Source organism: Peromyscus maniculatus, chromosome 14 (genome assembly GCF_049852395.1).
Source record: "Peromyscus maniculatus bairdii isolate BWxNUB_F1_BW_parent chromosome 14, HU_Pman_BW_mat_3.1, whole genome shotgun sequence".
Classification (NCBI taxonomy): Eukaryota; Metazoa; Chordata; class Mammalia; order Rodentia; family Cricetidae; genus Peromyscus; species Peromyscus maniculatus.
This window is the reverse complement of record NC_134865.1, coordinates 57,255,579-57,271,016: the sequence shown is the minus strand read 5'-3', so window position 1 is coordinate 57,271,016 and position 15,438 is coordinate 57,255,579. Positions and strand designations below refer to the sequence as shown.

The 15,438-nt window shown below is 48.5% G+C and overlaps 2 protein-coding genes across 3 annotated transcripts in view; one reads left to right on the top strand and one right to left on the bottom strand.

Moving 5' to 3' along the window:
• Ltbp2 (latent transforming growth factor beta binding protein 2) overlaps nucleotides 1-6,545 on the top strand; it is an 89,282-nt gene extending 82,737 nt beyond the window's left edge. The window contains exons 30-36 of one of the 2 annotated variants that reach the window (XM_042260930.2): nucleotides 123-206; nucleotides 1,048-1,176; nucleotides 1,423-1,563; nucleotides 1,679-1,846; nucleotides 2,082-2,363; nucleotides 2,959-3,108; nucleotides 3,430-6,545. In XM_042260930.2, coding sequence (XP_042116864.2) covers nucleotides 123-206; nucleotides 1,048-1,176; nucleotides 1,423-1,563; nucleotides 1,679-1,846; nucleotides 2,082-2,363; nucleotides 2,959-3,108; nucleotides 3,430-3,575 — 1,100 coding nt within the window. In that variant the 3' untranslated portion in view covers nucleotides 3,576-6,545. Of the gene's footprint in view, nucleotides 1-122; nucleotides 207-1,047; nucleotides 1,177-1,383; nucleotides 1,564-1,678; nucleotides 1,847-2,081; nucleotides 2,364-2,958; nucleotides 3,109-3,429 lie in introns of both variants that reach the window. The other variant, XM_042260929.2, reaches the window with a different exon arrangement.
• A 7,135-nt stretch (nucleotides 6,546-13,680) lies between these two features.
• Isca2 (iron-sulfur cluster assembly 2) lies at nucleotides 13,681-15,347 on the bottom strand. Its single transcript, XM_006982847.4, has 4 exons — nucleotides 15,197-15,347; nucleotides 14,893-14,995; nucleotides 14,662-14,777; nucleotides 13,681-14,230 (listed from the first exon to the last, which is right to left on the bottom strand). Exons 1-4 carry the CDS (start codon nucleotides 15,265-15,267, stop codon nucleotides 14,056-14,058), a joined length of 465 nt encoding a protein of 154 aa, XP_006982909.1. The 5' UTR covers nucleotides 15,268-15,347; the 3' UTR covers nucleotides 13,681-14,055.
• Nucleotides 15,348-15,438: the final 91 nt, after the last annotated feature.

Sequence of the window (15,438 nt, the reverse complement as noted above, 5' to 3'; positions counted from 1 at the left end):
GAGGCAAGTCTGAGCTACATAGCAAAGTTCCGGGCCAGCCTCTATTAGAGAACTAGACCCTTAAACAGCGGAGGTGGGGAGACTAACATTCCCTCTCTGAGCTGGGGTGCCTTCCTCCACAGTTGAATTCGGTGAGCTCTGCCCCAGTGGTCAAGGCTACATCCCTGTGGAAGGAGCCTGGACATTTGGACAAACCATGTACACAGGTAATCATCCTCAGCACCCTCCTCCTCAGACTCCACTTACCCAAGTAAACCCTGGCCTCGTCCCAGGAGGTCTACACCCAGCCCTGGCTTCCAGGTAGTATCTGTCTTTTGAGCTCTGGGGCTTTTCTGTCTCTGAGATCTTTAGCCGGAAAGTTTTAACCAAGATCCTCCTGGACTGTTCCCATGACCCTGAGCTCATTTTCCCTGCACCCTCAAGTCTAGAGGGTGCCCTCTGGTGTTTAACCTCACCTCCGACATACTGGACACAGGGACCGATTGAGGGCGCCGCTCTGCCACACCGGTGAGGGCAGTAGCTATGGTGTCACCCACCAAAGCAGAAACTTTGGGGAGCTCATATCCTCACTGGAGAGTTTCCGGCACTGGGCTCCTTGGTGCGTGCCTTATTCCAAAAGCTAGTCCTGAGGAAATAATGCAGAGAGAGAGAGAGAGAGAGAGAGAGAGAGAGAGAGAGAGAGAGAGAGAGAGAGGAGAAGGAGGAGGAGGAGGAAGAGGAGGAGGAGGAGGAGGAAGAGGAGGAGGAGGAGGAGGAGGAGGGTTTCTGGGAATAAAACCAATGACTTCATGCATACAAGGCAGATACTGTACCACTGAACACCCCAGCCCCAAAAGTAGCTTTTCTTGAGTGTTTGCTATGTACCAAGAACTATTCAAAGTGCTTTATGAGTATGAGCATTTCGTAATCCTCATTACAAGAGGTTACGTAGTATTTTAGAGGAGAAACCGAGTCAAGAAGAACCTAAGCAACTCGCTCAAACAGCTGGACGTAGAGCGTCTGACTCTGTTTCCCTTCTTTCTCCCACCTCACTCTGCCCCGCTTCAGATGCCGACGAGTGCGCCCTGTTCGGACCTGCTCTCTGCCAGAACGGCCGGTGCCTCAACACAGTGCCTGGCTACATTTGCCTGTGCGATCCTGGCTACCATTATGACGCCTCCAGCAGGAAGTGCCAGGGTGAGGACTCACACGGGCCTGCTAACCCCCAGTCCCACTCTTGCTGGGAGTCCCCCTTCCTGGGAAGGATGCCCACTGCAGCAGGCGGGTCTGAGGTGAGGGGCGCTCTATGCTGTCAGACACTGTCTCTGGGGAGAGCCCTTCCTGTATGGGCATCTTCACCGGCCTCCCTAGGCAAATCCACCTATGAGCATTGTCTGTCAAAAGGCCACCGTGACCCTGTTCCACCTGTTCCTGACGCCACAGATCACAATGAGTGCCAGGACTTGGCCTGTGAGAATGGAGAGTGTGTGAACACAGACGGCTCCTTCCACTGTTTCTGCATTCTCCCCCTCGTCCTCGACCTCAGTGGGCAACGCTGTGTGAACAGTACCAGCAGCAGCTCAGGTGAGGAGACGGGGTGGCGGGGGGTGGGGGGTGGGGTGGCGCGTGGAGGGGCGTGGACCATAGGGGGCGCAGAACTGGCCGGGGACTCACATTCTTCCGGGGTCTGTGCCGCCAGAGGACTTCCCTGACCATGACATCCACATGGACATCTGCTGGAAAAAGGTCACCAATGACGTGTGCAGCCAACCCTTGCGCGGGCACCATACTACCTACACAGAATGCTGCTGCCAGGATGGCGAGGCCTGGAGCCAGCAGTGTGCTCTGTGCCCCCCTCGGAGCTCTGGTAAGAGGGTGCCCGCAGGTCCGGGCATAGCTCTGGGAAGGGGGTACTATCAACTTGGAAGGATAAGGAGAGCAATTTGAACAGTGGCTTCATCTTCCACCCCGGTCGTTCGGGACAAGCGCGGTCAGGAATCCCCGCAGGTTCTCTTCTTGGCGAAGAGCCCGATGAACCAGCTCACCACGCTTTAGCTGGCTGGACCTGAAGTCCGGCTCCCTTTCTCCTTCCTCCCCAACAGAAGTCTATGCTCAGCTGTGCAATGTGGCTCGGATTGAGGCAGAGCGGGAAGCAGGGATCCACTTCCGGCCAGGCTATGAGTATGGCCCCGGCCCAGATGATCTGCCCTACAATCTCTATGGCCCCGATGGGGCCCCTTTCTACAACTACCTGGGCCCAGAGGACACCGTTCCCGAGTCTCCCTTCTCCAGCACGGCCAGTCAGCTGGGAGGTAACACACCGGTCCTCGAACCTCCTTTGCAGCCGTCTGAACTTGAGCCCCGTTACGTGGCCAGCCATTCAGGTATGTGTAGCAAAACTGGGGAGGAGATAGGCATTGCTATTCCCTTCGTTCCCTCCATCGGCCTGCCAGTTATATTGCTGGTGGGATGAAGACAGGGAAGGGGAAAGACACTGACTGGTCATGGTCAGTCAAGACATAACTCCGAAAGGCTTGGGTCCGACGCTGCCATATGTGGCTGTCACTCTAAACCTTCAGGAGAGTGTGGCTTTTAGTCTCAGTGTCTTTCTTTAGGGCTGTTAAGATCCACCTCCACAGGGGCTGGAGAGGGCTGGAGAGATGGCTCAGTGGTTAAGAGCACTGGCTGCTCTTCCAGAGGACCTGAATTCAATTCCCAGCAAGCACATGGTGGCTCACAGCCGTCTGTAATGAAATCTGGTGCCCTCTTCTGGTGTGCAGGCATACATGCAGGCAGAATACTGGATACATAAATGAATCTTAAAAGAAAAAGGGGGAAAAAAAGTCCACCAACACAACCAACACAACCCCACCCTTGGCACTCAACAGTGAAAACCTTTGTACTGGAGGGTGTAGGTCCTAGTGAGAGACGGGGGTCTAAACACAGGCCTCAGTATTGTTCCTTCTGACCCTCCCTTAGAACCACTGGCCTCCTTTGAAGGACTGCAGGCTGAGGAATGTGGCGTCCTGAATGGCTGTGAGAATGGCCGCTGTGTGCGTGTGCGGGAGGGCTACACCTGTGACTGCTTTGAAGGCTTCCAGCTGGATGCGGCCCACATGGCCTGCGTGGGTAAGTTTGGAGCAGAGAATGACCTCCGTCAAATGGACTGCGCTTAGGGAAGCTGGGAAGTACGCTGCTGCCCCCTAGTGGGCATGTGTCGAGCTAGCGATTGCGGAAGCATCCTTCGATGGATGGTCCCCAACAGAAGAGAAACAGTCCAGAAGGCATAGTCCTGGGCACGCTAAGAGATCACCGCTTCTTGGCTTTTGCCCTTAAGTTGTCTGGCTCGGGGAGGTGAGGCAGCCTTTGGGTGGCATGTTCAGGGTGAGGGAGTAGGGGCAGAAGGTCCCGAGAGCGCCCTCCCTACAGCTTCCCTCTTTGCTTCTACAGATGTGAATGAGTGCGAGGACTTGAACGGGCCTGCCGCGCTCTGTGCACACGGTCACTGTGAGAACACAGAGGGTTCCTACCGCTGCCACTGCTCCCCAGGTTACGTGGCAGAGCCAGGCCCCCCACACTGTGCGGCCAAGGAGTAAACGTGAGGGATCACTGTGGGCAGCTAGCTCTCTGGAAATGGCTTCAGCCGTAGGCTGGGAACTTAAGATTGCTTCCCTGGCTGGGCAAACATCGTGGCTGGGAAGACTGCAGGATGCCATCAGGCCAGGGCTCTGCAGTCAGGTTGTCGGCCTTGCCTGCTTTTTTTTTTTTTTTTTTAATCTCTTCCTGCTTAGCTCTGGCTGTGAGCTTCCATCACTAACTCTATGCCATTGCCTGGCTCAGACACCACAACTATTTTTAATGCTTCAGCCACTGGCCATGAGACACAGCCTACCATCTGTCTGTCCTCGGGGCCTCACTGTAGGACGGCTCATCAGAAGAGTCCTCATCCACTCCGCTTAGGCTGTGCAGAAACTTGCAGGCACCTCTTTCCAGCTGTGATCCACACCTCGTCCTGATGATTCCACACCTGGGACATCGGCTACCTCTGCCCCGGGATGGCCCTCCACCATCTGTGGAGCAAGACAGGGTTTGGAAAAGTTTGGGGGGTGGCTCCAACGCCACCTCTCCGAACTACAACCGCCCAGGCAATCTGGTGTGAGCTCTTTTGCCACATCTCCGCCCTGTAGACAGTCTGTGGCCCCAGGAAGGGGACCAGTTTCCCTCATCTCAGAGGATGAAGACTTTGTGTAAGAAACACAAAGGAAGAGGGGAAATGAGCCCGAGAAGCAGCAAGAGAGAGAAATACAAAAGCCATGGGGAGCTGACATGAGAGGAGGAGCCAGGATTTATACAGATCGAAAAACACTGAGTGGCTTTGGGCAAATTACTCAAAACCACCGTATAGCCTCTATGCACCAGTAGTGAGGGTTGCCACAAGACTCGGCACCCATCTCCAAAGACCTTCATTAGCTATTCATGTTCCCTTCAGGAACCAAATCTCTTCTGGGCTTTTTGTGAAACCCAAATTGATGGGCTTGGTCTTGCCAGAGGAAGCCACGTTTTCAGTGTTGTTGATCTCCTCTACTCAGAAAGCCTTGCCCTTGTTCCCTGCAGAAAAAAATGAGTGTCTGGAATCCTCTCTAGGAGATGCACTTCCATCCAGGCTAGCTGGGAGTTCAGGAGCATGATGGAATAAAGAAATGTTCACCTGGACTCCTCTGTGCTTGTGTTTCTTTCCTGTTATGCCAACCTTACCACGTTGGTTCAGTCTAAAGGTGAGATTAGAAACGAACCTGCGTGTGCTCTCCATGTCCAGTTCCACCAGTCCCCGGTGACTGGGCTCCAGTGTGGGAGGTCCGATACTATCCTAAGACAAGGCAGACAGACTCGCTGCATTTCCCTGACTGGCGGTGATGTAACAAGGCTGCATGTGACAGAAGACATGGAGGTGACTGCTACTTCTTAAATCTGATCTGCCCTGCCCTACCTGCTGCTCTGGCCGCCACCCGCCATGTGACTTATTGAATGCCTGCTACACCTGAGCACTGTAACGAGTGTCGTGCATAGATTCCATTTAATCATACAACAATCTCATTTACTACCTTATTCCATATTTACAGGCAAGAAAACTGAGACCCAGGAAGCTCAAATAATTTTCTGTAGGCCATTATCCAGTTGAAGTATCCTCAGCCGACAAAAACCAATGAAAATCTTCTTTTGTTCCTAACAGAAGGGCTACTTACAGTGCGGTGAGAGTTGGGGATTTAGCTAGCTGATAGAGTGCTCACCTGGGGTGCATAAGATCCTGGGGTTCCCTTCCTAACAGCAGGGGAGAGGGGAGAATAGTGAAGATACTTTTTAAAGGTAGACTAAGATCAAGGTTTGCTCAGACTGCGGGTGGCAAGCCTTTGCTGAGACAGACACACTCATGACAAGTGTTGGAAGTGTGTGTTGTACAACGTCTGAAGAGCACATTATGGCAATGTCTTTCACAGGTATAACAGGCACAAAGCTAACCCTTTGACCCGGAAATTCCACTTCTAGGACTTTAACGTTCAGGTATATTCTCACCAAATACGGAATCACATACATGAGAGGTTATTTATTAAAGCACTGTTTGTACTAGCAGAAGATTAGAAACAACTTCTATGAGAGTCTCAAGGAAGAGAATAGCATTCTAAACACCCTGTCCAGAAAGATATCCCGAGAGACTGGGGAAGGGGGCTGTAGAACAGTGGGGGAGATGTGCTGCTATTTGTCTAAAGAGGGGTGGACCGCTCCCCACCACTCTGCCTCACACCCATCCTTCAGAGAACGCCCTACCATTGCCCAAGCATGCCCTGATGGCACTGTGCTCTTGCCCTCAGAGTCGGCCACCCCTTGTATTCCTGTTCAGCCTTTAGACATGCTATGTGCACATACAAATATTGCCTTTTATTAAAAACAGAAATAACGCATGGTGCATGCTGTTCTACAGAGTGCCCCCCCCACTTCTTTTTCTTCTTTCTCTCTTTGGAACAGAATTTTACAAAGTAGGCCAGCTAGCCTAGAACCAATGATCCTCTGCTTCCTTTGTGCTGGAACTACAGGTGCGTACCACCACATCCAGCTACATTTTTTTTTCTCTACTTGCTCATACAGAATTATCTCATGCTGCCTAGTGTTGTAGCACACACCTATAATGCCTACATTCAGAAGGCTGAGGCAAGAGGACTGTGAGAGTTAGGACAGCCGGAGCTACAAAACAACAATCAATGGTCTCGTTCCATTTTATAGCTGCATACTATTCTATGGAATGGATAAACCATAACTTACTCAGCCAGTCCCTCACTGACAGACAATCCCGTTGCCTACCTTTGTTCATAATGCTGTAACGAGCACTGTTGTACGTGTGTTATTTCCTATCTATGGGGTTAAACTCTTGAAAACACTATGATTGATGGGAGAGTGACAGGGTGGATAAATAAAATACTGAGGTTTTTTTTTTCCTTTTTCATTGTATCGCCCCCTTTATAAATTTGTAGATGTATTATCCACTCAAGAAAAATAAAATATTTTTAAATACAGCTACTGGCTAACCATTGCTTCAATGCCTTCTCCATTTATATATTTACCTGTTGTTTATAATTAATAATCATTTTTAAATTTCCTAAGCAACTTTCCATCAAGCAGCTCTGTGGTGCTTTCATGGGGGAAGAACTCTGGGAGAGCAACTGCAGACTTCAGTCCCAGAGGGCAAGAAAAGCAAAGGAAATCTCTGCCTTTCAGACAAACACACAAACTGTAATGACCTGCTGGGCGATATTGGGCCCTCTGGAAGGCACATCTGTAACATCAGGCTGGTCTATTCCTTCTGTCTGATTGCACCTGCTAGGTGTCAGCCCTCCTCTGAGGCACTGTAACAAAAGACCAAAGGTCAGAGGTCAGTTCTCACAGAGCAAACATCACCCAAGCATCTTCTTCAGCAGCCCCTTTCTCCCCCGCCCCCACATCAAAATGAGCAACTTTAATGAACTGCCAAGCACATTTATGGAAGTACACATGGTTACCAAAGGAAATCACACTTGACATCATCTCACGTGGCTGTCCTAGCTCGTTCCATGGCAAACAGATACTTAAGGAATTAAACCTTCATCCTGTCTTCCCAGCACGGGGAAGGGCTGGCTTGGAGGGGTGTTGATTTTCCTCCCATATTATCCTTTCAGCTAGTGGGCATGTTTTCTTAGTTTTGACATGTACCCCAGAAAAGCCACATGTGCAAAGCCCTCCTGCCTCACATCCCTGTACAGGGCCTTCTGATCGAGCATGCTTAGTGAGGTACATGGCCACATCTTCAAAAATCACTGACTTCCGAGGCTCGGCTGTTGGGGGTCAGCTGCGGTCATCAGATCTGTTATTCCTGACATACACAAAGGCAAAGATTTCAGTGCAAGGGTTCTAAATGGCCAGTGGAAGATGACCCCACTCAGCAAACCAAGTCTCAAGCATTAGCAGACCTTATTAATCTCTTCTGAAGAGATTTCCTCCCAATCTCTAGAAATCAGTCAGCAGTCCCAACATACGGACAGGCCAATGCATACAGTTTACACATGCTTGTCACCCTCATCATACAACTGAAAAGTATAATTGCACAGTAAGATTGGCCAGGATATAGCAACCTAAAGTAGGCTCACAGATCCTTTGTCTTCTTTGTGGATTGCATTAATATGATTTTGACTAAAGATGAAATATACTATATCCTGGATGGTTTTATGTCAACTTGACACAAGCAAAAGTCATCTGAGAGGAGGGAACCTCAGTTAAGAAAATGCCTCCACAAGATGGGCTGTAGGCAAGCCTGCAGGGTATTTTCTTAATTGGTGATTGATGGAGGAGCGCCCAGCCCATTGTGGGTGGTGCCATCCCTAGGCTGGTGGTCCTGGGTTCTATAAGAAAGCAGACTAAGCAAGCCATGGGGAGCAAGCCAGTAAGCAGCACCCCTCCATGGCCTCTGCATCAGTTCCTGCCTCTAGGTTCCTGCCCTGCCTGAGTTCCTGCCCTGACTTCCTTCAATGATGAACAGTGCTATGGAAGTGTAAGCTGAATAAACCCTTTCCTCCCGACTTGCTTTTTGGTCATGGTGTTTCGTCGCAGCAATAGAAACCCTGACTGAGTCATACGTCTAGCCTGTATGAGCCCCTTGCTCAATAGTCCCGCCCCAACAGAGAGAAAGAGAAAGGAGAGGCTCAGGCACAGACTTGTACAGAAGCCAATTCTGCGACAACTAAGGCCTTGACAAATCCTCTTTAAAATAATGGGAAGAGCAGGCTGGGGAAAGAGGTGCCTGTAATTCTCAGCACCCAGGAGCCTGTGGAAGGAGGATCAGGACTTTGAGGCCAGTGTGAACTGACACAGTGTAACAAGATCAGCCCGGGCTACACAGTAAAACTGGTCGCAAAAAGACCAAAAGGAACAATGGGGCTCTAGTGGGACTGGAACCGTGGTTGAGTGGTGAAGACACTTTCCTGCTCTTCCAGAGAACTGGAGCTTGGTTCTTAGCACCCATGTTGGGTAACTCTACAAATGTCCATAACCCCAGCTCCAGGAGATCCAGCATCCTCTGCTGGCCTCCACAGGTACCCTCACAGACATGACATTCATTGACACAGATAGACACAAATAATAAAAATCTTAAAAAAAAAAAAAAAAAAAAAAAGGCAGCCGGGCGGTGGTGGCTCATGTCTTTAATTGCAGCACTCAGGAGGCAGAGGCAGGTGGATCTCTGTGAGTTTGAAGCCAGTCTGGTCTACAGATTGAGTTCAAGGACAGGCTCCAAAGCTACACAGAGAAACCCTGTCTTGAAAAAACAAAAACAAAACAAAACCCCTAATGGTAAATTGGACTTGGTGGCACACAGCTGTAATCCCATCAACTCCTAAAAGGACTGCAAAATCAGGTCTTGCTGGAGCTATAGCATAAGTTCTAGGCCAGCCTGGGTGAGCCACCAGGACTCTGTCTCAAGAAATGAAAGAGAAAAAAAAAATGGGCCCAGGGGTGGAGCATGACTGAAAGTTTTTTCCATTGATATGTATTAGCAGTGAATAAAACTTGAAAGCTTTTATGACTTGCCAGGAAGAGAGCCTTTGATCAGAAAGGGCTTGTAGAAAATGCTAATGCTGTTAGTCCAACCAAATAGCTCAGTGTCCCTTGCTACTGTCAGCCCTTCACACCATGGGTGTCAATTACTCAAGAGACTTCTGGACACTTTAGCTGCCTCATGAAGTATCCCTGATAAGTTTTAGGCCTCCTGAAGGCCTCTCTGCCTACGCAGCAAACCACATCAGACCGAATTGGAAAAGCCCAGGTTTAATGGGTAAAGCCCTTCCAGGGGATTCCTGGCCCTTCAGAGAGGAGACAGGCCGAGAGACCAGAAGAACCGTGTCTGTTTTTGGGGGGGATGCCTGTTTTCAGGGATGCAGCTTATACCCCCTGTGGGAGTGGTCTTGAGCCTCTCTGGGGGAGGAGCTGTGTTTGGTGGGCTCTGAAGGGGCGGGTTTAGGGAAAGGGATGGGGAGGGGAGTTGAGGTGGATCTTCCACCAGACTCCTTCCAAACATTCCAGACTCTTTGGGTATAGGGATGCCAGGGGGCCAGGGTTGAGGTGGAGCTCCCACCCAAACAATCCCCACCTCCAGGATTGAGTCCTCTGAGAGACATTCTCCCATAAATAAGATCCACGCATAAAAGAAGCGCTGCTCTTGTTTTTCCCCAACCTGCCTTTTTCTAAACACAGAATTCATTTCTCCCATTACCAGATGGCAACTGACACAGGCTTCTGCCTTCTAAGGGACCTTGTTTCTGCCTGCTTGGCCACTGCAATTTAGTGGAGAATATATTTAGCAACAAGAGTTATTCTGCTTGTGCTTGGGAATTTTAAAACCACTGCATCAATAATCCATAAAAAATATTCTGAAGAGTAGGCTCTTAGAGGCTGAGGAGAGGCTCACTGGTTAAGAGCACTCATTGCTGCTCTTCCTGGGTTTGATTCCAGAGCCCCTGTGGTGTGTGGCAGGGTCCTTGCTGTTGCTCCCTTTGGGGAAGGAGGCCAGGTAAGCACAGAGTCAACGACACAGACTCAGGAAGAGGCAAGCCTTATATACCCTCCACCCCACCCTGTGGTATGCAAATGAGTGCAATGTGACCTTGGAGGCCAGAGAGGTTGTCTGGTCCCCTGGAGGTGGAGGTACATACAGGAGGTTATGAGCCTCCTGATATGTGTGCTAAGAACGGAATTTAGGTCCTTTCTGAAAACAGTAATATTCTTGACCCCTGAACCATCTCTCCAGCTCTTCCTACAACAAATTTAGGAAACCAAGCAGAAGATACATTTGACCAGTAACTCTTCCAGAGTCCACCTGTCTATGGTTTCCCATAGTATTGATAGTTATCTGTTGTGAGTGGTGTGGATTCTTTTTCCAGTGCTTGTCGAAACAGTTCTAGGTTCCACAGCACTGCAATATAAATGTTTCAAGTTCTGTAGCCCATTTAAGTGTCACACCTAAGCACCTTAAAAATTATTAGAATTTGGGCTGGAGAGATGGCTCAGAGGTTAAGAGCACTGGCTGTTCTTCCAGAGGTACTGAGTTCAATTCCCAGCACCCACATGGTGGCTCACAACCATTCGTAATGAGATCTGGCACCCTCTTCTGGCCTGTAAGGATGCATGTAGGCACAACACTGTATACATAATAAATAAATCTTTTTTAAAAAAAATATTAGAATTTGTTTTAAAAAGCTTTTCTTATGTGGAGTGGGGCTCATGGCTTCTGAATACAAGACCATGTTATCCAAAAGTCTGCAGTGAGTGAAGTCCATGCAAAGGGCACTGGGCTTGAACCCAGGAAACAAGGAACACCATTCGTGAAGAGCCCTGGCGCTGGGGTTTGCCAGAGCTTGAAGAAAGGGAGCCTCATTATAGAGCAGAACTCCTTGTCCTGTAGAGATCTTTTCTATGGACAAATGTCATTTAGGGATTCAATCCTGAGGCTGAGAAGTTAACGTTTCAGATGAGTATCAAGAATGAAGCAGATTATCAAGACGCCATAGTGGAACTTGAAGATGGAGAAACAGATAAAGAAATGTCTAGAAAACATGAGACTTTGCTGGGAACAACTGGAAGTTTGCCAGGACGGACTGTGCCAATTATGAAGATGAAAATGGAAATAGAAAACCAATTAAAGCAAAGATGTTCTTAGAGACACGAGATTAAAATGGAAGGCTTAAAATAACTCAAGGGTGCCCAGGAGCACAGCATAATTTGGAGCACAGCGTAGTCTGGAACTCATCTTGATGGTTTCTGTAGTTGTTACTACTCTCCAGTTGACTTGTAAAGAAATTCAGTTTTGAAAACATGCTGCTCTTGAGACAGATGTGTGATGAACGTTATACATCATTTGTCTAGTGGCATTCTTTTGTTTTAAAGATTTATTTCTATTTTGTGTATATGGATGTTTTGCCTGCATGTGCCAAGTGTGTGCCTGGTGCCAGAGGAGACCAGAAAGGGGCATCAGATCCCCTGGGACTGGAGTTACAGATAGTTGTGAGCTTCCATGTGGGTTCTGGGACTCAAACCCAGGTCCCCTGCAAGGGCAGCAAGTGCTCTTAAGCACTGAGCCACCTCTTCAGCCAGCCCCTTCAATGACATTCTTCAAAGTGGAACTTCAGCCCTGCATCTTCAGATATACATGTACACACAGGGCTGCTTCCTAAGGACTTTGATTTTATCTATATACACATAGACACGGGGGAGGGGGGAGCTCTCCACTTACTGAAATACATTGCTATAAACTAGTGCCATTGTTTAAACTACCCTTATATTTATATTTTTACTTCATTAATCCTGGCAAGTCAATTTACATACTTCAGAATCAAATGTTATAAGAACTCAGCAAATATAGCTTATCAAGAACAAGCATTTGCTGGGGGGGGGGGGGTGGCACACGCCTTTAATCCCAGCACTCAAGAGGCAGAGCCAGGTGGACTCTGTGAGTTCGAGGCCAGCCTGGTCTACAGGGTGAGATCCAGCCTGAAGCATTTGAATGTTAAGAGGTTATTGTCAGTTTATAGTAGATATATTTTGTTTGTTTACATAGGCAGTTAATTGAGTTACTTTTTAAAATTTGTTTACTTATTTATATAAGCGCTCTATGTGCATGCATACCTTTATGCCAGAAGAGGCATCAGATTCCACTACAGATGGTTGTGAGCCACCATGTGGTTGCTGGGAATTGAACTCAAGACCTCCAGAAGAGCAGCCAGTGCTCTTAACCCATGAGCCATCTCTCCAGCTCCCTAATTGGGTTACTTTTTGATGTTCTATAAAAAAAGCTTTTCTTTTGGCTGGGCAGTGGTGGTGCATGCCTTTAATCCCAGTACTTGGGAGGCACAGGCAGGTGGATCTCTGTGAGTTAGATGGCAGCCTGGTCTACAGAGTGAGTTCCAGGATGGCCAGGACTATATAGAGAAATCCTGTTTTGGAAAACAAAACCCCAAAAACAGCTTTCCATTCTAATGATCACTGGCTTGCAATGGAAGGTTTAGCAAATAAATACATGTCTAATAGACATACACTAGTATGATACATATTAGAAAGATTAACACAAAATTTGTTGTACATCTGAAACCCAAATTTTACTGGTCATCTTATATTTAACCACTCTTGAAAAAGTCCTTTCTATTACCTACAAATAATGTAGGAACCACTTCCCCTAATCATAAAACCAAAGATATTTTATAGATAAGATAGGTGAAGCAACATATTCTACATGAATTCAATTACTAAATGGTCAGAGAATCTTAAAGCACCTCTATGGGCATGGAAAGGCTATTTTTCAAGTAATTCGGGTATCAACAGGGGTCTGGCCAAATTTGTTTTTTGGGGGGCCAGGGGTTATCTCTTGGTTTATAAAACCTAGCAGATTCAGGATTATGAAAATAAAATGTATTTTCCCTATAATAAGTGGAAAATGGCTTCCTAGGACACAAGAATAAATCCTAACCCATTCGATGTATGCAATAAAGCTGGGCTGGTGACACAGGCCTGTCATCCCAACTGACTGGGACACCAAGACTGGAGGATAGATAGTTCAAGGCCTGCCAGAACTACAGAGGGAACTCATGGCCAGACAGGGAAATTTTGTGAGACTCCGTCTCCAAAGAAAAATTAAAGTATTCTAGGAACATAATTCAAGTGCTGGAGCAGTGGTTCTCAGCCTTCCTAATGCTGCAATTCTTCAACAGTTCCTCATGTTGTAGTGACCCCCAACCCTAAAATTATTTTCTTTGCTACTTCGTAACTGTAATTTTGCTTCTGTTATGAAACATAATGTAAATATTTGATGTGCAGGATATCTGATATGTGACTCCCAATGCGACTGATATGAGAACCACTGTGCTCAAGTGTTTGCCTAGCAGGTACAATGACCTAGGTCCAATGGGGAAGGGGCACAAACACACACACAAAAAGAGAGAGGGGGGGGGGAGGAGGACAAAAAGAAAAGGGAATGAACCAGGCCTGGTAGTAACATGTCTAAGAGGGATGGAAGGAAGGAAAGAATAATAGATGGAAGGGAGGAAGAGACTATTTCGTTTGCCTTTCTAATTCATTCTGGTTACTGGTGTTCAAGCTACCCAAACTGTGATCCCGATTGAAAACACAATAAGGAATAGTTCAAGATGATGCTTTATACATAGCTATACACATATATACAAACAATTCTGAAGGTAGAGAAGTTAACTCCAAACTTTGGAGTCTTGGAAGTGCTACAGATTATACTGGGTTCCAACCAGTGATTAAAGTTGAGGTAACAGCATTTGGCCTTGGCCTTAACATTGTGCCAGGGAAGGGGAGAGTGCTGTGGCCAAGAGTAAAAGCTTCATGTTCCATAATTAATAGTGGTAAAAATAAAACACTCCTGGATTAAATTAAATTAAATAAAGTGAGAATGGGACATGATAAGAAAGAAATCTCCAGAATTCTGTTCCCAGGTTTTTCACACTGGTACAACTGGGGGCAATCCCAAGGTCATCTGTCACTGTGTCAGATTTTGATAGAGAAAGATGACCCACAGGAGCAGCCTTGCTGGGCTTGGGGGTTATTCAACACTTGAAATGAGCTTCGGATGAGTTCTTGGCTGAAGTCCACCTGGGCCCCTTTCACGAAGGCCAAGCTATCGCGATCAACCACCACTCTCGCCCCACCCTGTTCAAATACCCTGTAAAGACAAGAGGAAAGCATTAATGACGAACATCACAAACGCCACGGACCCCACACCTTGTGACTGAAACCACAGGTGCTCATCCTGTTCTCCAATACATGAAATACTGCTTAGGACTTCTTTCAGGTGCTGACTTTACATGAAGCAAAAAGACTCAATGTAATGAATAGGAGAAATAGTTAGGGAGTTGGCCTGACTCTAGTCCAGCCTCTCTCAACTGACTACCCAAAGGACTCTAAGTAAGCCAATGTCCTTCCTTATTTTGAAACAAGAGGACAAATCTTTGCCGTACCCTCACAGTATGGGGAGGGTGATTGGTGTTGAGCATCCCTAAACGCTTTTACGTTTGGAATAAAAGCGTATCTGAAACTGGGGTCACTTGTATCCCTCTTACACACAGCCTCTAGCGACCCATCCGTCCTCCTTGCCTGTCGTCGGGGTTAATAACTGTATCCAGTGAAAATTTGTACTGGAATCCGGAGCATCCACCTCCCTCCACTTGCAGCCTGAGGAATTCTGACCCTTCGGTGATTTCCAGAAGCCTCTGAAACGTAGGAAAGGGGATCAAGAACGCCAAGCCGGCGGCGACAAAGGGGTGGAGGACAGGGAACTCTCTAAGAGCCCTCCTGGGCACCGCCGCCCCGCCACCGGCCTCCTACCTGGACGCAGCTGTCCGTGAGGCGGATCTGTCCCTCGCCAGCCTCTGGAACGGAGGACGTCGCTTCCCACCGGGTCCAAAGCCCGGGAGAGGACGCGAGGAGCCTGCGGTGTGGAGGAGGAGGATGAGTCCAGGGGCCAAAGTGGCACCCGATGAGCCGCCACGGCTGTCTCGCACCCAAACCTGGCGACGCCTGCATCTGAACGGCCGAACCTTCACCTCCCCGACCGTGAGCTTGAGTCTCACATCCGTCCCGGAGGCGCAGAACCCAACACCCTCCCTAAATGACCTTCCACCCTCGGTACCTGCCCCGGCGCCAAGGAATGACCGCCCTGAACGCCGCGGCCGTTAGCGACAAGGACCTGGCGGCCGCCATCTTGCCCCGTAAGCTCCGCCCCCAGCATGGTCCAAATCCCCGCCTTGGCCTGGGCTTCGGGAGGCGGGGAGATGGGCCAGGGGCGGGGGTTGCGCTGAGTCTCCGCCCCTAAGTGTGCCTATTGGATAATGAGATCAGAGGGCTTTGATTGGCTGAAGACGCTTCCAATTG